This window comes from Salvelinus fontinalis, chromosome 6 (assembly GCF_029448725.1).
Source record: "Salvelinus fontinalis isolate EN_2023a chromosome 6, ASM2944872v1, whole genome shotgun sequence".
In the NCBI taxonomy this organism is placed as follows: Eukaryota; Metazoa; Chordata; class Actinopteri; order Salmoniformes; family Salmonidae; genus Salvelinus; species Salvelinus fontinalis.
In genome coordinates this window covers 25,668,171-25,691,725 of record NC_074670.1, presented here as the reverse complement: position 1 = coordinate 25,691,725, position 23,555 = coordinate 25,668,171, and the positions used below count along the sequence as shown (strand labels likewise).

At 41.0% G+C, this 23,555-nt stretch overlaps 1 protein-coding gene across 2 annotated transcripts in view; it reads right to left on the bottom strand.

Moving 5' to 3' along the window:
- The window catches only part of LOC129857463 (thrombospondin type-1 domain-containing protein 7A-like), a 104,227-nt gene that overhangs the window by 38,830 nt on the left and 41,842 nt on the right, over nucleotides 1-23,555 (bottom strand). For both annotated transcript variants that reach the window (XM_055925727.1, XM_055925728.1), the window contains exons 3-8: nucleotides 20,349-20,603; nucleotides 19,153-19,334; nucleotides 13,869-13,937; nucleotides 10,864-11,019; nucleotides 9,610-9,813; nucleotides 4,000-4,194 (exon numbers count right to left, since the gene is read on the bottom strand). In XM_055925727.1, coding sequence (XP_055781702.1) covers nucleotides 4,000-4,194; nucleotides 9,610-9,813; nucleotides 10,864-11,019; nucleotides 13,869-13,937; nucleotides 19,153-19,334; nucleotides 20,349-20,603 — 1,061 coding nt within the window. The remainder of the gene's footprint in view (nucleotides 1-3,999; nucleotides 4,195-9,609; nucleotides 9,814-10,863; nucleotides 11,020-13,868; nucleotides 13,938-19,152; nucleotides 19,335-20,348; nucleotides 20,604-23,555) is intronic.

Here is a 23,555-nt window from a genome sequence, read left to right as displayed (position 1 = left end):
TCTCATGCGCTCTCTCTCTCCTGTCTGTCAGTCACTATCTCTCTGTCTCTCTCATCTCTGCTCAGTGGAGGCAGGTGGGGCGATTCGGAGCCCTTAGTGCTTCGGAGTAATTGCAGACACTTACAGGTTTGGGCAGTGATGAAGGGGCATTGTGGGACTGTAAGTCCTCCACACCTGCAACATCCTGAGATGAAAGCCAACCTGTTCCATAATGAGCAGCAGTGGTGTTGTGCACAGGCCAGTCAATGTGGAATGCCAACTCAGACTAATCTAAACCTGATGGCAAATGAACAGACCTTCCTTTCTGCTGACTGCTACCTGCTTACATCGCTGACTAACCATGTCGGTTTGCTGGATCTGCCAATAGTGTAAACTAACCGGACAAGTAAGCCACAGATGGTGCCCAGACTGACCTAGAAAAGTGGTTTGGTTGGGCAGAGGTAAAGTCTATGTCGATTCTACAGGGAGTTGTAGTGGATGATTTATGAATGGTGAAGCAACTTCAGTCCAGTCTTAATGTGACAAGTGGGTTTAATGCTTTAATGCTACTCAAAGGAGGCCGCTCATTGAATATGGGTTCATTCATGTTTGCGGTATGAATTTCAACACTTTTCTGACTTATTCATAAAATGTACTCGGAAAGACATCCATAATGTATTGGGTGTCTGAGCTAGCGCGGTTACATTTAGTATGCGGCTTATGACACACTGGAGCTTGGGATCACCTAACAGACGGCACACTTGACTGCTAAAATATCTATCTGTTGGGAGATATTCTTCGACAGTAAAAGGCAAAAAAAATATTGAAGTAGCATACATAATGATGTGAAGACTTTCCACATTAGTGGGGAAGAACTCCAATCAGAAAAACCTTAAAGGGCCAATATGCAGTGTCTGTATCCATTTTTGGATTTATAAATGAATGATATGTACCTACTAGAAGAATATAACTTAAAACATGCCTAATAAACTTATTTTAACTGTCGTACCCCATCAGAACCTAAATTATAAGCTTGTTTTACTCCAATGTTTCTAAACAAAGTAAATGTAAACAAACACAGTACAGCCTCAAAACAGGGTTTAAACCATAATTTTGATATAATGGATACTTAATCCTTGCATCCATAGCTCTGTCTATACATTTTAGAGTGGTGATATTTCTCCAGCCTCATCCTGCCGCGTTTTACTGAAACAGTGACGGGTAGTACACTTTATTGTTTCAACAATGATTTGCCCCTTTAAATCATCTACCCAACTCTCTACGCTAACAATATCTACTACTCATCACCTACTACTACTACTACTACTACTGTTACTACTACTACCACCAGTACTAGTACTATTACTAATTTTAAAGATAAAAATAGAATGTACCAAAAAGCTTTGAAAACTTTGGCACCCTTGAAAGACCTTTGGAAAACATTGATATAGAATGTTAAAATTCTCACATCAAGATATGAGAATGTGTAAATACATTTGAAGAATTAGTTATACTTACTGTACAACAACAACAAAACCAAAAGCAACTACTTATTTCACTACATCTAGTGCTACGAGGATTTTAAATCAAACCTATGGTGCACAAAGGGTGCTGAGGTATACAGGTGAAGTTGGAAGTTTACATACACCTTAGCCAAACATATTTAAACTCAGTTTTTCACAATTCCTGACATATAATCAGAGTAACGATTCCCTGTCTTAGGTCAGTTAGGATCACCACTTGATTTTAATCATGTGAAATGTCAGAATAATAGTAGAGAGAATGATTTATTTCAGCTTTTATTTCTTTTATCACATTCCCAGTGGGCCAGCAGTTTACATACACTCAATTAGTATTTGGTAGCATTGCCTTTAAATTGTTTAACTTGGGTCAAACGTTTTGGGTAGCCTTCCACAAGCTTCCCACAATAAGTTGGGTGAATTTTGGCCCATTCCTCCTGACAGAGCTGGTGTAACTGAGTCAGGCTTGTAGGCCTCCTTGCTCGCACACGCTTTTTAAGTTCTGCCCACAACATTTCTATAGGATTGAGGTCAGGGCTTTGTGATGACCACTCCAGTACCTTGACTTTGTTGTCCTTAAGCCATTTTGCCACAACATTGGAAGTATGCTTGGGGTCATTGTCCATTTGGAAGACCCATTTGCGACCAAGCTTTAACTTCCTGACTGATGTCTTGAGATGTTGCTTCAATATATCCACATCATTTTTCTGCCTCATGATGCCATCTATTTTGTGAAGTGCACCAGTCCCTCCTGCAGCAAAGCACCCCCACAACATGATGTTGTCACCCCCGTGCTTCACGGTTGGGATGGTGTTCTTCGGCTTGCAAGCCTCCCCCTTTTTCCTCCAAACATAACGATGGTCATTATGGCCAAACAGTTCTTGTTTAATCAGACTAGAGGACATTTCTCCAAAAAGTACAATCTTTGTCCCCATGTGCAGTTGCAAACCGTAATCTAGCTTTTTATGGCGGTTTTGGAGCAGTGGCTTTTTCCTTGCTGAGCGGCCTTTCAGGTTATGTCGATATAGGACTCGTTTTACTCTGGAAATAGATACTTTGTAACATGTTTCCTACAGCATCTTCACAAGGTCCTTTGCTGTTGTTCTGCGATTGATTTGCACTTTTCGCCCCAAAGTACGTTCATCTCTAGGAGACAAAACGTGCCTCCTTCCTGAGCGGTACGACAGCTGCGTGGTCCCATGGTGTTTATACTTGCGTACTATTGTTTGTACAGATGAATGTGGTACCTTCAGGCATTTGGAAATTGCTCCCAATTATGAACCAGACTTATGGAGGTCTACAATTATTTTTCTGAGGTTTTGGGTGATTTCTTTAGATTTTCCCATGATGTCAAGCAAAGAGGCACTGTGTTTGAAGGTAGGCCTTGAAATACATCCACAGGTACACCTCCAATGGACTCAAATTATGTAAATTAGCCTAACAGAACCTTCTAAAGCCATGACATAATTTTCTGGAATTTTCCAAGCTGTTTAAAGGCACAGTCAACTTAGGGTATGTAAACATCTGACCCACTGGAATTGTGATACAGTGAATTATAAGTGAAATAATCTATCTGTAAACAATTGTTGGAAAAATTACTTATGTCATGCACAAAGTAGATGTCCTAACCGACTTGCCAAAACTATAGTTTGTTAACAAGAAATTTGTGGAGTTGTTGAAAAACAAGTTAAATGACTCCAACCTAAGTGTATGTAAACTTCCGACTTCAACTGTAACTACAGTAAAGTCTATAAACATTGACAGAAATCCTATTATTTTGTCATTTGTCAACATATCGCTAAGGTTAAATGTAGCTAACAGCTAGTTTCAATCACAAGTGTTACCCTCCATCACTGTGATCCATGCCACTACCATTGCAGTTACTGTGGGGAGGTAAACAACATGCAGATGTTGCAACAGCCAAATGTTTCAATGAAAACAAAAAATCATAGTTACAGACAGAGGTACAGACAGACAGAGGTACAGACAGACAGAGGTACAGACAGACAGAGGTACATAGGTACATAGGTACAGACAGACAGACAGACAGACAGACAGACAGACAGACAGACAGACAGACAGACAGACAGACAGACAGACAGACAGTAACAGACAGAGAGACAGACAGCAACAGACAGTAACATACAGCAACAGGCAGACAGGCAGCAACAGACAGTAACATACAGCAACAGACAGAGAGACAGACAGCACCAGACAGTAACATACAGTAACAGATAGAGTGACAGACAGACAGGCAGTAACAGACAGTAACAAACAGAGCGACATACAGTAACAGACAGTAACAGAAAGAGTGATAGACAGACAGTAACAGACAGTAATAGACAGTAACAGACAGAGGGACAGACACTTTGAAGGTCAGTGTGACTTGAAAGCTATACAAAGAGAAAGACCCCCTTAACATGATATATTAACACTACAGTAGTACAACACAGACCGTACAGAATGGTACATCATCTACAGTACATAGTCTCATAGTCACCTTCGCCAGCGTTGTAGGCCAGTATGGAGCGGGTCCTTAGCTGCTTGCCCTCGATGGTTTTGCTGGAACAGGTTTGGGAGCAGGAGGACCAGGAGGTCCAGTCGCTGAGGACACAGTCCTTAGGGCAAGGCACATCACAGGCGATGGGCTCAGGGGCAGAGGCTCCCCCACACAGCTCCTTGTCCACCATGTCACCTGGGTGGCACAAAGAACGGTACGGTCAAGGAACGCACACCATTGTAACAATAGAGAAACAATAATTGATTGAACTTTTATAAACCTTTTCAATACAGAAAAAAATCTCTAAACAACAACCAACAGAATCTGTAATTGTACTACACTTTATATAACTTAGCAGACTCTTAACCAGAGCTATTTACAGGAGCAATTAGGGTTAAGTGCCTTGCTTAAGGCACATGGACAGATTCTTTCACCTAGTCAGCTCGGGGAGTCAAACCACTAGGTTACCCACCCCCCATTATAATGTCTACAATATGATAAACCACACCACAATTTCATGGTCTATTGGTGGGCTTGTTAATATATACTGTATATTGTTTCCTTAGTGTCATTGAATGCTAATCAATTTCAACCCACACAATTCATTAACATAGACATTCAATTTAATCTGTTGTCTTCCTTTTGACTTCAGAGTTGGATCAAATGTTTGGTAACTGTTTAATAGCGTGCGAGGATAATCTCTACGATATATTAATAATGATGTCGCTATTCTCAACGCAACTCGATCTGAATACAGAATTAGCTTTGGACAAAGTAAGTACAAACTCACATGGGACTTAAACATTTTACACTTACATATTTGTGATTCATGACCGCTTAAGTGAGTTACACTATTAAGCCACGTAATCTGCATGTGCTTTTAACAGGTTAACCTTTTACTGTAGTGGGCTAAATCAGGGTCACAGAAACAAATCCACTTTGAAAGAAAAGTATATTCCTCACACACATTGTAACGGTGTTCCTCCTCCTCTTCATACGAAGAGGAGGAGTAGTGATTCGACCAAGGCGCAGCGGGTTGTGAAGACATAATGGTTTATTTACAAAACGAACTAAACACACGAAGAACACTTGATATATTACAAAACGATGTAGACAGACCTGGACGACGAACTTACATGAAACACGAAGAAATCACGAACAGGAAAAATGACTACACAAAATGGCGAACGCACGAAACAGTCCCGTATGGTGTAACATAGACACAGACACAGGAGACAACCACCCACAACAAACAGTGTGAAACAACCTACCTTAATATGACTCTCAATTAGAGGAAACGCCAAACACCTGCCTCTAATTGAGAGCCATACCAGGCAACCCTTAAACAAACATAGAAACAGAAAACATAGACTGCCCACCCAAACTCACGTCCTGACCAACTAACACATACAAAACTAACAGAAAACAGGTCAGGAACGTGACACACATGGTTATGAGCTTACCTGTACCATGTCAGATATAGAGTTAAAATGTATAACATTTTGCGTTTGCATCCCAATATTACACTTCATATACATCACAGAAGACTGAAACACAGAAGACTGAAATAGCAAAACCGTTTGACCTAGATACACCGGGTTTTCTGTTGTTTAAAAAAAAGAAGTTGATTAATTATGAAATTATGAAAAATATTAGGTAATATTGTTGCAATGAACTTGAATTCAAAACATTTTTCAGCACTCCAAATGAGCAACACAATGGCTCTGCGTTGTATCTTGTATCTTCCGACGGTTGGCTTTTGCAATTTCAGGCTGAGGATGAGTTGAGCTTCAAACCCTCCTACCGGCCTGCCTTTACATTAAGATGACACTTTGAGGAGTATTCAGTGAACCAATCGTGACTGAACCGAGACAGTGTGGAAATGCGAAGTGACAGGGAAACCCAGTGGCTCTCACGGTGGCGAAAACATGAACGAACAGAACACCCTTCACCAGAAAAACTCCAGGCTTAGTGAACTGAGAAAAACGGTTATTTTTAAATGAGTCAGAACAGTTCATATCAGTATAGATCAGACACGCTCAGTATCGACAGTGGAGTTTCAATGACATTTGTATAGACGTTTGTCTGCGGTGTGGCTGTTTGTTGTTGGTGTGGCAGTATCATGAAATTCAGCCTCGGTATTGCAGGAGACATTGAGCCCAAAGTCTCCAGGGCAAAAAGTAGCACGAAATCATAACACAACAAATCAATTTCCATCAGCGGAGACAGAAGGAATCGGTCAACACCAGTCAAGATAGACAGAAAAACACAAAGAGATTGTGCCTCTCACAAAGCTACTAGGAAGATATCACCTGACAATAACCCTGAATGACACTAGTGGATGTACATGTACAGTATGTGTCCTGCATAAGGTGAGATGACAATGTAACGTAGGATGAGGAACTTTATAAATATTTACGTTTTTCAGAATTAGGAGGATGGCAAGAGGTCATTGTCATCGTAGGAGTATGATTTGGACTCATATCCATTACGGTGCCTGTGTCTATGTCTGTGTGTCTCTTTGATATCACTCTATATCTCTTAGTTAACACTCAAACTAGGAACGATGAGTATACTTGGGATTGGTAACATAGCATATTTGTCAATTACACCCACATTCTGAAACCTGCACAAAAACCCAGACCGCATCTCTCTGCAGCGACTGCCATTGTCTTCAGTCAAACATTCTTCAGTAATAAATTGGAACAGTAAATCCACGTAGCTGCAAAGTTAAGGGAGTCCCCGAGACTCAGGGCCAGAGAGAATTGATTTGATTTAGTGTGAGCAGGGTTTAATTGCTCTGGCTGAGAAACTGAAAAGGAGGGAGGGCAATATGTGGCTATGTTGAGCTAGGGAAGCGTTAAAGGAGACGGGGAGGGGGATGTGAGGTGGGGGAGGGCGTCAGGAGAGAACCTCATGATAAATGGCAGCCATGATAAATGGCAGGGCGGCTAAACACCATTCTCTCTCTAGTCGTCTCCAGCTCTTCACTCACTTACAGTATAGCCATAAGTTAGAGAGTTGGTAGAGAGGTCACCTTGAGCAACATGATTTTTCATCCAGAGGGTGAGACCCTGACTAAAAGCGTCAGCATGCTTCAGTTCGGGTGGTGCCTGTGCTCGCATACTCCCTTAAAAGAACTTTGCTTGAAAAACAAGAAAAAAGCGGCAATAGTACTGTTTGTCCATTTTGAGATGCCATAGCCAGTATACATTTCCTCAAAATAATCAGAATTAATCTAAAATAACTCAAGAAATCTGCCATTCATTTTGCCATTTTTGCCAAGGAGATCTTAGCCGTTCAATTTTACATCTAACTAAGACGTTTGGTGCAGTATTTCTCAATCAAACAAATGTGCTTGAAAACGAGTCGCCTTTATTGAAGACTCTACTGTTGACCAATCACCGACGAAGGGGCGTAGACTTCGGCTCCGAACTTGCCTCCAGAAAAAATTGTATGGGCCCGCACCGCCGAAAAAGACATAAAATGTCGTCATAATATACAATGCATTCAGAAAGTATTCAGACCCCTCAAATTTTTCCACATTTTGTTACGTTACAGCCTTATTCTAAAATGTATTAAATATTTTTTTTTGCTCTCATCAATCTACACACAATAACCCATAACGACAAAGCAAAAAAAGTATTCATGAAATATCACATTTATATAAGTATTTACTTTGTTGAAGTACCTTTGGAAGCGATTACAGCCTCGAGTCTTCTTGGGTATGACGCTACAAGTTTGGCACACATGTATTTGGGGAGTTTCTCCCATTCTTCTCTGCAGATCCTCTCAAGCTCTGTCAGGTTGCTTGGGGAGCATTGATGCACAGCTATTTTTAGGTCTCTGCAGATATGTTCGATCGGGTTCAAGTCTTGGCTCTGGCTGGGCCACTTGAGGACATTCAGAGACTTGTCCCGATGCCACTCTTGCATTGTCTTGGCTGTGTGCTTAGGAACCTTCGCCCCAGTCTGAGGTCCTGAGCGCTCTGGAGCAGGTTTTCATCAAGGATCTCTCTCTACCTTGCTCCGTTCGTCTTTCCCTCGATTCTGATTTGTCTCCCAGTCCCTGCCACTGAAAAACATCCCCACAGCATGATAATTCCACCACCATGCTTCACCGTAGGGATGGTGCCAAGTTTCCTCCAGACATGGCATGCAGGCCAAAAAGTTGAATCTTGGTTTCAGACAGAGAATCTTGTTTCTCATGGTCTGAGTGTCTTTAGGAGCCTTTTGGCAAACTCCAAGCAAGATATCATGTGCCTTTTACTGAGGAGTAGCTTCCATCTGGCCACTCTACCATAAAGGTCTGATTGGTGGGGTGCTGCAGAGATGGTTGTCCATCTGGAAGGTCCTCCCATCTCCACAGAGGAACTCTAGAGCTCTGTCAGACCAACCATCAGGTTCTTGGTCACCTCCCTCACAAAGGCCCTTCATCCTCAATTGCTCAGTTTGGCCAGGCGGACAGCTCTAGGAAGAGTCTTGGTGGTTCCAAACGTCTTCCATTTAAGAATGACAGAGGCCACTGTGTTCAGAGGCCACTGTGTTCTTGACTGACCTTCAATGCTGCAGACATGTTTTGGTACCCTTCCCCAGATCCAGATCTGTGCTGCGACACAATCCTGTCTCGGAGCTCTACGGACGATTCCTTTGACCTCATGGCTTGGTTTTTGCTCTGACATGCACTGTCAACTACGGGACCTTATATAGACAGGTGTGTGCCTTTCCAAATCATGTCCATTCAATTGAATTTTCCACAGGTGGACTCCAATCAAGTTGTAGAAACATCACAAGGTTAATCAATGGAAACAGGATGCAACTGAGCTCAATTTCGAGTCTCATAGCAAAGGGTTTGAATACTTATGTAAATAAGGTATTTTTGTTTTTTATTTAGAAATTTGCAAACTTCACTTCGTCATTATGGGGTATTGTTGTAGATTGATGAGGACACATTTTTATTTAATCAATTTGAGATTATTTAATCAATTTGAAATCAAAGGGTCTGAATATTTTCTGAATGCACTGTATATTATGACGACATTTTATGACGTTTTTGTTTTATTTTGGACTTCGGTGAGGGTTTTTTGCTGAATGCACTGTATGCACAATCTTCTACGAACTGTTTTGGCTGGGAAGCATGCGGACACCTTTATTCATCACAAATGTAAATATTTAATCTGGAAGTGGTGGGCTACTCTTGGGGGGGGATCAGGGAGCTGAGCTAACAATGTGGTGAATTCTGAGCATAATAATAAGTCAGAATACTATAGTACAGTTTTATTGTACTATGCTAGCTTAGCAGGCAATACTGGTTGAAATAACTTCTAAATGACAACATTTCAACCAGTTTCTGTCTGTAACGACGCCATTTCAATCAGTTTTGCCTGTTGGCAGACTTCTACATTAATTAGTCAAGCAAACGTCCACTGAAAATAAAGGACTCTATAATGTGCATTAACCGAATCAATAAACCTATAGACTGCAATCACAGAGCTTTATCTACAATATCACAGCAACGATTATGGAGACTAAGTTTAATGGAATTAACGAGGGAAAAATCCAATTGAATAATCTTTTTCCGATAATTGGTTATTACTCTGATTTTCCTCACCAGTGCTGTTGACACACTGGACCTGAGGTATCTGTGCCCCGGGGCCACACGGCAGCTCCCCGTCGGGGATACACTCATCCAGTCTGACCAGGCGCCAGTCCCAGCAGCTGGGTTCGTCACATGGGACAGCCTCCACCAGGTGAGGACAGTTCCCTGGTCCACCTGTTGGCTCATTGCTGATCTCCCGTTTCCTCAGTTTAAAACCTGCCGAAGGGAAAAATACAAAAATATAGAATGAAAAATACATAAAACCATATGAACAAATATATAAAAACGCTGAAAAAATACATAATATGCCTAATTGTCCTCCTTTGGAATTGATCTCTTCAACAGCTCTCTCGAAATGGAATAATAGGATATGCTACTATGATAAGATTAGGATTAGTGTACAAGTGCAAGCAAATAATTGCCCAGTTAATTGTTGGCACTTTACCAGATACTGTGATCATACTGACCATAAATTGATACAAAAGAGAGGATTTCATTGTGAAGAGCCAGCGTGTAATTATCATGTGGGTGTTGGACCACTCACAGATGTTAGATACTACCTTTATACCAGAATATGTTTATTCAAGAGGACCTTACAATGGCTACAATAACACCAACTACTATATATGCACAGATAATTACTGTATCATCTTCTGAAACAATGCCATGTTCTGTAAATTCCATAACACCATGCATACCTGATGGCAAACACTAATCATATATCATATGACATACCATATGGCAAGTTAACACTTAACTATTTTTCAACTGTTTATGCTTCATAACAGTGGTATGGCAGTTGACATTAGTTTGATAAGAGGAACATACAATGTATATTAAAAAACATAATACCATATGTGTGTTCTGAAAGCATGATGCTAGCATCACGACATCAAATGTATCCACAGTCACCTGGAACATTCCAACCCGTACCCAGTAAGGCCTTGTAGCTGACATACAGGCAACACTTCATTTGGATAGTCCCAAGAAGATGGTTTATAGGTGTTCAATAACTCTCAACAACATTTCACCTATCTATCAGTGGATAGTAACCCTGGCCCTAGCCTTAACCCGTATCCTAACCCTGAACTTAACTTTTACGGAACCCTTATTCTAAACCTAACCCTAACCCTAACCGTAGCAAGCATTTGTTTATCAACGGAGAGTTTGTTAATAATACGACCATCCGTAGATCATCTACATGGGACTATCCAAATAAAGTGTGATCGGCATACGATAGTCCCACTCGAAGTCTTATCCACACACCTTTCTTCCCTTCTTGGACGTCACAGTTCTCATAGGTGCAGGGTCCCCAGGCCCCCCATGGGGACACTTCACACTCGATGGGACAGAGGATGTGACACAGCTGGGACGTGTTGGGGACGGGACCCCCACACAGCTTGCTGTCCACAGGACGGGACGCTTGGGACATGGAAATAAGGTACATTCAAATATACTTACATTATAGTCAGAAATATACTGATATACTCAGAAATATATGTACACACCCCTATGTATTTATTTTGTACAGTGAAGCTAAAACATTAAATTTGGCTCTATACTCCATCATTTTGGATTTGAGATTTTTAAAAATGTTTCAAATGAGGCGACAGTACAGAATGTCACCTTTAATTTGAGGGTATTTTCATTTTCATACAAATGAAAATAGCCTCAAAATAAAGGTGTCATTCTGTACAGTCGCCTCATATGAAATGTATGTAGTCCTCCCATTTGAGTGACAAAGTTACAGAAGGCACACATATCATACCCCCAAGACATGCTAACCTCTCACCATTAGCATTTTTGGGGGGGGTATGATATTTACGCCTCTGTAACTTTCTCACTCGTCATTGTTCGTGATTATCCGTAATCAGGGTACACATTAAATCAAATAAATTTGTATTTGTCGAATGCTTCATAAACAACAGGTGTAGACTAACAGAAGAATAACGAGGCCTTTTCCAACAATGCAGAGTTAAAGATAAAGATACATTGTTTACCATTCATTTCTATTGGGCACAACATAATCTGAAACACAACCAAAACAAACTGCAAAAGCTTGATGTAATTACTGCATGCTAGAAATATATATACTGTATATATTTTTACTACACATAAGTGAATTTTTTCAAATACTTGACACCTTCAAATGGGGAGACTAGATCCATAAAAGTATTTTTAATTTCTTAACGGTAAAACAGATATGTATGGAAATACCCTCAAACAAAAAGTGACATTCTGTATGAAACATTTGATCTCAAATCCAAAATGCTGGAGTATGGAGCCAAATTAAACGTTTTAGCTTCACTGTCCAAACAAATACTTTGGGGAGTGTACATACCAAGATCTCATCCCGTACTTGTCTTCATGCAGAATGTTTACTAGTGTGCTTGGTTATGACAATGCAGAGGAAAATGCCAACAAAATGCAAAACATTGGCTTTTCCTTTTAAGCACGCCTGCACGGTACATAAGGTCCCAGAAGAGAGCACATGAAACCCACAGTAGAGGTCTAGTGTGTGAAGTGCTGCCATATTCCTTCCAATTTCCTTTTGTTGTAATCGCCCCACTGCTAGCATACCGTTAGCATTTCAGGGTGATAAATGAACTCTAATAAACCTTTCAGTGCTATCTAACAGTTGAAACAACATGAAGCACGGCATTATGCGCTCACTGAAGACACATGAAGGCTGTACCGAAGGTGTGAGAGAGCTGCATTGTCTCCTCTCAGACATATTCTCTGAAGAATAATCCAGTGCTATGATTCCCCTGTTGTAAGAGCTTCAGATTTAGAAGCTGTACACACAATGCGTACATACCCGCAGAGGAACTTCACTTCACGCAAAGGAACAAAAGAGAGGTTGTTTTTCTCGGCGGGAGAATAAGTGAAGCCGACTGTGAGACACCATTTTCTGGATGTTTCTTAAATGCACTTGAATAAGTGGGTTTGTTTGGAGTTGGAGTGGAACGTTTGGTGGGTGGTTTTGTGTGTCTGTCACATCAAAGCTGTTTTGGAACGCAGCAAAGCGCTGGATGCTCTGGTTGATGCAACCAAGGCTCTTGATCACCTGACAGATTGTCCAAAGCAAAATCCACTACCATTGGCCTCACTGTCTAATTGACACCTCTCTGCCACCGCATATGAACACACACGCTCACAGATGCAATGTGCAGAGGCACGTGGGCACACATGTGGACACAAACAGACGTACACACACACATGCACAAATGCACGTACGCACACATGTAGACACATACACCTGTAAATTAGCACATACACGTACAGACACTCAATCTATGATCCCAACACTGCATCAACGGTTGCAACACTTTCAATCAATTACACTTGTACACAAACACACTTTCTCACTAAGCCGGAGGTGAAGATCAAGATGTCCTCGAATGTCTCTCTCCCTAACTCTGACAGCTCCAACAATACATTCAGCGCTTCAAGTCTTATCAAGTCAAGAGAGCTGAAAAATAATTCTACCGAACGTACAGCGAAAAGCAAGCGCAGCCTTGAAATTGATATGCAAAAGGCATTGTTCCCTCACAAATAGTCAAATACTGCATTTGGTAAGCCTGATAATCCTTGTATTATTAGTGTGTAGAACAGACTTAAATCTAAGTACATCAATCCGTTCTGAATAGAAATTGTCGACCAATAGATTAGTGGTGATTGTGATAAAGAAAAACTCAGCATCTTCATTACACGACTCATACAACGTGCTTGTATTTCCTGCATTGCATTGAAACTACAATGGCAAATGTCCCCTATTGCCACTAATGTCAGTGCTGCTTATTGTGTGCCAGAGTAGAAAAACAGGAGGAAAAACATCTCACAGATGCTTTGCATATTCCATTTGGAAAAACAACACTGAGTTATTTCACCATTCTCGCAAAAGCTTAAAAACTCGTCCCGACATGCCAGGCAAATACTTTTTTGTCCTTTTACCATACCACTTCTTGAAAGCGTTTATGCTCAAACTTAGTTGAAAACACATGTTGGGGTTTCAGAAAACGACACCACTTGAGACGCAAAATCTGCAGAGAGGCCAACCTATCAAAACACCCCCATAGTATCATCCGTCAAAACAGAAATGCATGCATACAGTACATACTGCAACTGAGACACATTATCAGGAATGGAAAGGGAAAAAGTAGAAGACAGAAGCAGCAAGGAGGAGAAGAATGCAGAGAGAGGAGGTTCGGATTGGTGTAAAGCACCTACAAGGCAGAGAGAGGAGGTTCGGATTGGTCTAAAGCACCTACCTGTAACTTCAAAGCTGATGGATAGAAGAGGGGGAACACTAGGCTTCTGCTGGTTTGAGGTCTGACCCTCTGCGGGCACAGGGAGATACAACTGTTAGCAACACAGTCACTGGAAAGGGAGAGGGTTTTGGAAGTTGAGGGATACATTAAGTGCTATTACAGGAGTCTAGCCGCTTTCCAATATGAGAATGAGGCTTGTAGAAAAAATAAGGATGGGAAGCGCTGCAAGCCTTTTTAAAGCTTGTCGATCTTTAAAAATGTAGATTGAAGGTGCTCTAATAAGATCAGTCTAGTTACCCCTAGAAACTGATCAACAGTCAGTTTTGGATTTTCCCCTCTAGAATGGTTAAGGTTTGGATTTAGGGAGGGTAAGGTGATCCTGGACCTGTGCTTAAGGATGTGTTCTTCTAAGAGCGTGGTGATTTAGTTAATGCATGCAATGGTGGTTGCTGCAGACTTCATTGAGGCACTGTCTGCCTGTGTCTGTCTCTATCTATGTGGCAGCTGGGGAGATTACCCCCCTGATGGGGGAAGAGGAATCCTGCGCCAGGAAGATAAGAACCCTCTCCCTTCTAACTCCCACACACACACACACTCAGACAGACACACACGGGAACGCATGCACGCACACAACGCACGCACACACACACACACACACGTGGGTACACAAACGTACACATACATTTCAACCAAATCGTTAGTATATATATATTAATTCAAAATGTAAAGCTGAAATGTCTTGAGTCAATAAGTCTCCAACCCCTTTGTCACGGAAAGCCTAACTCAGTTCAGGAGTAAAAGTTTGCTTAACAAGTCACATAATAAGTTGCATGGACTGCAATAAGAGTGTTTAACCAGATTTTTTAATGACTATCTCATCTCTGTTCTTCACACATGCAATTATCTGCAAGGTCATTAAGTTGAGCAGTGAATTTTAAGCACAGATTCAACCACAAAGACAAGGGAGGTTTTCCAAATTTCGCAAAGAAGCACGATGCAGTTATTAATCACACTTTGGATGGTGTATCAATACACCCAGTCACTACAAAGATGCCGGCACCTTTCCAAACTCAGTTGCCGGCGAGGAAGGAAACCGCTTAGGGATTTCACCATGAGGCCAATGGTGATTTTAAAACAGTTAAAGAGTGTAATAGCTGTGATAGGAGAAAACTGAGGAGGGATCAACAAAATTGCAGTTACTCCAAAATACTAACATAAATGACAGAGTGAAATGAAGGAAGCCTGTACAGAATACAAATATTCCAAAACATGCATCCTGTTTCCAATAAGGCACTAAAGTAATAACTTTTTGTCCTGAATACAAAGCGTTATGTTTGAGGCAAATCCAACACAACACACCACTGAGTACCACTCTTCATATTTTCAAGCATGGTGGTGGCTGCATCATGTTATGGGTATGATTGGCATTGGCAAAGACTAGGGAGTTTTTGTTGGGGATAAAAATAAACGAAATAGAGCTAAACACAGGCAAAAACCTGCAGGAAAAGTTAGTTCAGTCTGCTGTCCAACAGATACTGGGAGACAAAGTCACCTATCCGCTGGACAACTACCTAAAACACAAGGCCAAATCTACACTGAAGTTGTTTACCAAGACAACATTGAATGTTCTTGCGTGGCCTAGTTATAGTTTTGATTTAAATCGGCTTGAAAATCTATGGCAACACTTAAGAATGGCTGTCTAGCAATGATCAACAACCAACTTGACAGAGAGTAAATAATTTAAAAAATAATAATGGGCAAATATTGTACAATCCAGGTGTACAAAGCTCTTAGCTACTTACTCAGAAAGACTCACAGCTGTAATTGCTGCCAAAGGTGATTCTAACATGTATTGAATACTTATCTAATCAAGACATATTAGTGCTTTATTTTCCATTACATTTAAAAAATATATATAATTTTTCTGCCACTTTGACATTAGAGTATTTCGTGGAGATAGCTGACAAAAAAAATACAATTACATCAATTTTAATCACACTTTATAACCCAACAAAATGTGAAAAAGTCAAGGGGTGTAAATATATTGCTGAAGGCACTTTAGATGTCACTGCTGTTTGTACTGTGTATGATATGACACACAGAGTTTGTGTGTGTGTTTGTGTCTTGTGGTGTATCGGTCACAACAGGAGAGATCTTCATCATACTTAAACGGGCAATATGTGATTTCTACATAGGTTTTTGGACTTTTAAATGAATAATATATACACATTGAACCTTGAAGAATATAACTTAGAAATGCCTCATGAACTGTTTACCCCATGAGAACCCGAAAATATAAACTTGTTTTACTTCATTGTTTGTAAAGACTGTAATTGTAAAAAAAAAAAAAAAAACACTGTATAGCCTCAAAACATGGTTGAAACTAAAGCTATGGTAGTCCTTGCATCGAATTTGAAAGTGATTACATTTCTCCAGCCCCATCCCTCAGCTGTTTACCAAATCAGTGACGGGGTGGACACTTTGTTGTTGTTTGAACTGCAGATTGCCCCCTTCAAGCTCAAGTTAGCACTTTCTCCTGTGCACTAAAAATACTGTCTGAATAAAATTATCACTCCACCAACAATTACCGTTCCAGCGACAGGAACATCTCCTGATATAATAATTGTGCTTCTCGCGTAATGGAAATGCTTTTTGTTTGTCTCACACCATCTCCACTGGTGGTGCTTAGCCTTAGAATCCTTTGCTAATATAATTACCAGTGCAGCATTGACTTAACCTGGGCTTGACGGGTCTGAGTGTCGAAGCCGGAGTGTTCTCACTTCTCTAAGGCTTAAGAGTCACACCAGGACAGTTGACGATGCACAAACCAGGTTATGTTATGGTTGCGGCCCCACTTCCCTTGTTGCCTCTCCCTGTAGTATGCAGTGTTCAAGAGTTGCTATGGTAATTCTGTAATGGCTACACTAATTGTAGAGCACAAAGCGTGTTTTTAATGGTGTTATTCAGATCCTGCTGTTGTTAGGAAATGTCGGAATGGACACAAGGTATGGAACTGTGAATACTGTACATGACAATATGTGTTACTGAATTTGTTTGACACAAGACAATGACGTGTCTCTGATGCTGAAATAGTTTGGTGTGCCAACATGTAACAATTTTCTCTTTGTTGTTGTGAAATATTTGGGACTGTTTTGTACTACTTTTGCAGACTTGAGACATGCAACAATATCAGATGTGGGACTACATTTGTCATGTTATAGCAAAGTCTTCTTTGATGTTGATTATTACACATGAGATGGCTGGATGGTTTATGAACATAACACCATCAGATATGCATCCGTGTTTTGGTATTGGGACAGTTTTACATAGGAACTTTGTTATAGGAACGTGTTAGGGACAGATCAAAATTTACTTGGGGGAGGGGTGGTCCAAAACGGGGAAAGGGGGTGTGTTTTTTTATTGGGCACAGGGAAGGTCAGTGTGTTTTTCCCTGATTTACATTCGCTCTTCTGCTTGTATTTTCCCTATAAACAATGACTTAACTTACTTTGACATTACCCTAATAAAATGTTGAAACATTTGTGAAGCTTTGTTATGGTGTGGCTATTATTTATCTTTAGCTACTGAAGGCCTATGATGTTAAGGCAATGCGCTCCAATCGGACTCTGACAGTTGAACTTGAGGTGAGGAAGACTTGTTTCAGGCCTACCAGAGTTACTTCTATAATCTAACAATATAATGCTTATCTTTATACAAAATATTCAGATTGAAAATTAAAAAATTACCCTCCTGCATTCTATATCTGTATAGCAGACGCAGTAGCCATCTGACATAGAGAAATGCATGACGGTGTCGTAGCATGTCACTGGCATATCTATCTCTATCGCTCTAGGGTTAGGTCTAAGCTTCTCTGCCTTTATATAGGCTATATGTATTTATTAAAATGTTCATATCGTACAGTGGACACCTAAGCCCATAGGCCTATGCATGAAATGCCCTGATACATGTAGTGCTCAAATTTCTGACAGCTGAACCGTGAGGTGGACAATTATTGTTTTAGGAAAGTAGCCTAAAAACCAATAAAAAAAATAGGCTATAAAGTTTTACATATGATACACATCAAAACACAAGGAAGAGTGTTTTTGTAATTTGTTATAGGCTGTTTAAGGACACGCAAATGTGGCTCATTGGGCCAATATCTCTTGTTTATTGATGGAGCTGGATGCATATGCATGCCTTGTACATTTCTTAAATGTCCAGTAAATGAAGAGCTCACCTGTCATGTTGTTTCCTAAAGAAAACTCTGAAATGGCATATTGTTTTCATGAAGATTTTAGAATATTGGCACAAAAATCTGTCACCAATTGGATGGAAACCTAGCTAGTGCGCTAGTCCCGTGTGGCTTTGATTATGCCTGCACCTCACGGTTCACCAGCAGCCCTAAACATCTAAAGAATACACTACTAGCCAAACAAGCTGGTACAAATTGTACTTAAACTCCTCCCTCATACTCATCTGGAGGTTGAGGAGTTTTTTGTCTCTATCTCTGTAATGTGTCTGTATCTATGTAATTGTTTATGTAGAAAATAGGCACCACAATGGAAATAAGTCCCAGAATTATTAAAAAAATCTTTGTGTATATATATATATATTTTTTTTTACTGACAAATAAAATCTATATATCAATTCAAACTGTGCAGCGACCAATTGATGAATGGAAAGAGACATCTGTTACAAAACACCAAAAAGTTGAATGTCATTCAGAGATTGTCAAGCCTTCTTTACTGGGTAGGCCTACAAGGTAGGGGGGGGAAGTATTTTCTGTTTGTGGAGATTGACATAGTCTATTTATTGTGGTGCTGAAAACACAAACCATGATATGGAAGTGCCAGAAGTCGGTATGCTTTGTTTATTGCTCGTGGTGGTGCACTGGCACAGAAAGCTGTTAGTGGAAAACTCTTTGCACGTGTTTTATATAATTAGAAATATGTCTCGTCTGGGGTGGTCGGCAAACCCCCAACCTGTTGGCCCATCGACTGTGAAACAAAAGTATGCTGAAGTCGATATCCATGTTTATAAACACAGGGTTGTAAACATGATATTTAGTTCATTCTACGAGAGGGGAGGGTGTTCCATTTATTTTAATGTGGGTCAGGTGAAAATATTGTTTACGCTGGGGAGGGGGGTGCATATTTTTTTACGACACCTTGAGTTGGCCCCGCCCCCCCCCCCCCCCCCCCCAGTACATTTTGGTCTGTCCCTTATATATAGGAAAGACTTTGTTATGAGAAAGTGCTATATATATATAGAAAAGCCTCATTACCATCTTTGTCTTTGAGGTTGTTGAGGTAGGTCAGTAGTTCGGCGTTGGCCTGGACACAGTACACCTCTCGATTCTGGAGCCCTCCCCCACACAGGCCGGTCTGGTTGCTACGCCGACGGTCCTGTTGGCTTAGCAACGAGTCCACTCTACAGTCGCTCCACTCTGTAGTCCTCCAGGTGTAACTGTGACAGTGACAGAGATGGGTGTGTGGGTGTTATGCTGTCAAAACACATTTAAAATCTGACTGAGGTTTCTTTAGCTAATCAAATCCCTGACCTGTCTGTGCTATAAAAACACATTTGTCAATTGTGTGTTGATCTGTTCTACCTGCATCTGGGGCTGCAGCTGCCAAACTTGAATATCTATCAGCTCCATGTTTGGCTAATTGCTTCCAATCCATGTAACACATGAGTAATATGAAAATATACATTTTAGTCATAAAAATAATACATTTTAAAGGATATGTCACGACTGATAGTTTTATAGATGGTGTGGTTTTGAAGTATTTTGCAGAATCGGAACAGGAAAGCTTAAGTGTTATTGGAATGATTGTGTAAAGACGGGATACGATGTCAATAAGGCCAATCTGTGTGTGTGTGTGTGTGTGTGTGTGTGTGTGTGTGTGTGTGTGTGTGTGTGTGTGTGTGTGTGTGTGTGTGTGTGTATTATGCGTGGCAGGTTACAGGAGAGACAATATTGTCATAGACTCCATTTGAGTCTGTGTCTGGCAAAAGCTCAAACACACCTATCTTTCTCCATAAGCTCTCTCCTCCACCACACACACACACAGGCCCACACAAACCAACTCCGACGGGACACCCAGGAGAGCAAATTAGCTAGATGAAGTAGCTAATGGGAAATCAACAGGAGGAATGTATCACCTCTGTCAGTGAGAATACAGTAGACTTTGGAAAGTTAGTGCACTAAGTGGTTCCAATTTGGTGAAAACTTCCTGGAGGCCCGTCAGGTTCCTGAACTATGTACGGTAGTATTTTTTGACACTGATACTACTCTGTAAATCATTACATTTGGACACGACATTTTATAATTTTAAATTCCACTAATACAACATTGACTTAACCCACTTTCAAGCTCTAGTCCTTCCATAAATGTTCAGTATATTTCTTACCATATATTTACTGTAAGACTACACACACATACAGCCACACATCCTCATGACACTAAGTGACACTCACGTGGCGCAGGGCAGTACTCCATCCCCCTGGGGGTCACATGGCTCCGTCTCCTCCAGCGGTGGGCAGTCCTCCCCCTCCCCCACGGAGAACTGGTGCACTCGTCTGGTCCTGGAGCGTTGACCCCTGGAGGACTCAGGGTCTGGGTCTAGACAGGCCTTGGAGCAGGGGCCCCAGTCTGCCCACTCGCTCAGCTTACAGTCCTTAGCAAGGATGCAGGACTGGACCGTCAGAGGGAGGTCCCAGGGCAGACAAAGACTGGAACACAGAGGTAACGCGAGAGCAGAAGTGGCAAGGTCAGTAATCTGAGATCTGTCTGCGATCTGCTTGCAATAGTGGATGTGAAAGCTGGTGCTGAGGGAGCCCTGTGTGTGTTGGTGGTCCTAGAACAAGTGGCCAGCGGGTTTCGAAGTCAGCTGAGGTAAATCTTGAGGTAGAATTTGACGTATGTTGGTTGAATTTGTGGAATGGTGGTTTTTGTCCTGTCTATTGCAGTGTATCACTAGATCAAGGAGCATTGTCTTACGTCAGATAGATGGTTGTGTAGGATTGACACCACTACCTATCAGAAGACAATGGGAAGCCATCAATGAGCTGGATGTAAGTACATGATACTAATACTATCATGTACTATAATGTACTAATACTTGTACTGTAGTAGAATGTACACTACCATTTAAAAGTTTGGGGTCACTTAGAAATGTCCTTGTTTTTGAAAGAAAAGCAAAAAAAAGCAAAAACACCAGTCTCAACGTCAACAGTGAAGAGGCGACTCCGGGATGCTGGCCTTCTAGGCAGAGTTGCAAAGAAAAAGCCATATCTCAGACTGGCCAATAAAAATAAAATATTAAAATGGGCAAAAGAACACAGACACTGGACAGAGGAACTTTGCCTAGAAGGCCAGCATCCCAGAGTCACCTCTTCAGTGTTGACGTTGAGACTGGTGTTTTGTGGGTACTATTTAATGAAGCTGCAAGTTGAGGACTTGTGAGGCATCTGTTTCTCAAACTAGACACTCTAATGTACTTGTCCTCTTGCTCAGTTGTGCACCGGGGCCTCCCACTCCACTATCTATTCTGGTTAGAGCCAGTTTGCGCTGTTCTGTGAAGGGAGTAGTACACAGCGTTGTACGAGATCTTCACTTTCTTGACAATTTCTCGCATGGAATAGCCTTCATTTCTCAGAAAAATATTAGACTGACGAGTTTCAGAAGAAAGTTATTTGTTTCAGGCCATTTTGAGCCTGTAATCAAACCCACAAATTCTGATGCTCCAGACACTCAACTAGTCTAAAGAAGGCCAGTTGTATTGCTTCTTTAAATCAGAACAACAGTTTTCAGCTGTGCTAACATAATTGCAAAAGGGTTTTCTAATGATCAATTAGCCTTTTAAAATTGTAAACTTGGATTAGCTAACACAACGTGCCATTGGAACACAGGAGTGATGGTTGCTGAGGATGGGCCTCTGTACACCTACTGTATGTAGATATTCCATTCAAAATCAGCCATTTCCAGCTACAATAGTCATTTATAACATGAACAATGTCTACACTGTATTTCTGATCAATTTGATGTTATTTTAATGGACAAAACAAGGACATTTCTATGTGACCCCAAACCTTTGAACGGTAATGTACATTATACTAAGCATGTTGTAATAAGCTGTATTCAAGAGTCCTTAGGGAACTGACTGGCATTGAACCCTAGTACTCAACCCTTCATTCAGAATCATCTCACCTTAATAAACAATGCAGAAAAAAAACTGGGAAGCCCCCACATTTAGGTAGTGAATTGGTTGCTGGTTCAAATCCGGCTCAAAGGACCATGAGACGAGGGGTTTTGTACATGTAATGCAATACGATACATAAAGTCTGAAGGGTTGTGCCTCAAAAGCATCAGAATAGTAACCACAACTGATCAATCACCAAAAGCATCACTCTGTAATCATTCAACTTGCAATTAGAGCTAATGAATAAACGCTGCCTCTTTAAGCTCCTTCAAATGATCAGGAATTAAATCAGACTATTTTCTGTTCCTTGCACCGCAGTGTGCATCGCCTTTCCCCTGAGGCGCTGCAGCTGACGATCTTTTACTGCTAATTACAGCTCTTCTTCATTTAGAACCCTCTAATTTAGACTACGCCGATGCCACACTTCACCTCTAGCTTCTCACACTTCTGCTAGAAACGAGTGCAACTGGTTGGAGAAACGCTTGAAAAAGAGTCTGAGTTGTGTTTTTAACCCCTCTGTCTCCACAGATTAAGATACCTTTGAATTGTTTGATGTGGTGGGCCTGCAGGTGTGACGTCACGACAAAGATTCGTTGTGCTGCCAACAAGGCACGCAGGTAGAGTTCTTTCTCAGTGAAAAGCATTCAGGAATTAAAACAAAGGTTTTGTGACTCAGTGAGGATAATGGCTCGCTTCCTGACTCAGATGAAACTTCACACATGCTTAAAACGCCTTACAGCATCCATTGACCCTTTTCACGGCAACTCGATCTCTTTCAGTATTTGATGTTTTTGTTGTGTCAACTTTTTATTATATCCTGCATTGTTGTGGGGGTTTTGAAGTCTTGAAAGTAGTCATAATTTTTGTTTATATCTCCGTCAGTCAGACAGAACGGGGACAGACAAACAATTTCACTTGAAATAAGAGAGTAATAATATTTCAAAAACACTCAAACTCTCATTTTAAAACCAATAAAGGTTAAACAACAAACAACAAGAAATTCCATGAAGTTCCACAAAAAAGTTTGGTTTCTGGAGAATATCCACATTGAACACAAGCATGCTCATTACACGAGGCTTTGGCTCAGAAACATGTGGTACAATTGAAGCCTACAACACAGGCGGTACTATGTGGGTCAGGGAATGTGAAACCCTGGGAGAAATCTTTTAACCATCTTTTTTAGCGCCTTGATGAAAACACAGTTTGGAAAACAGAGTGGAATGGTTGGAAGGCCTGTGAGGCCAGTGAAGAGAAACATAAGCATGGGAGACTCAAATATGGGAGACTCAAATATGGGAGACTCAAATATGGGAGACTCAAATATGAACTAAAAGATGTAAAGTGATACTTTCTAGAAGTGCTTCTGGTGGTAAACGGAAACCTCAGAGGCCACCATGCAAGCAGGAACCTACAGTAAATAGCCTACACATGCATGCTGTTTTCATATGATTACATGTAAAGACAGCCACTATTCTACAACCAG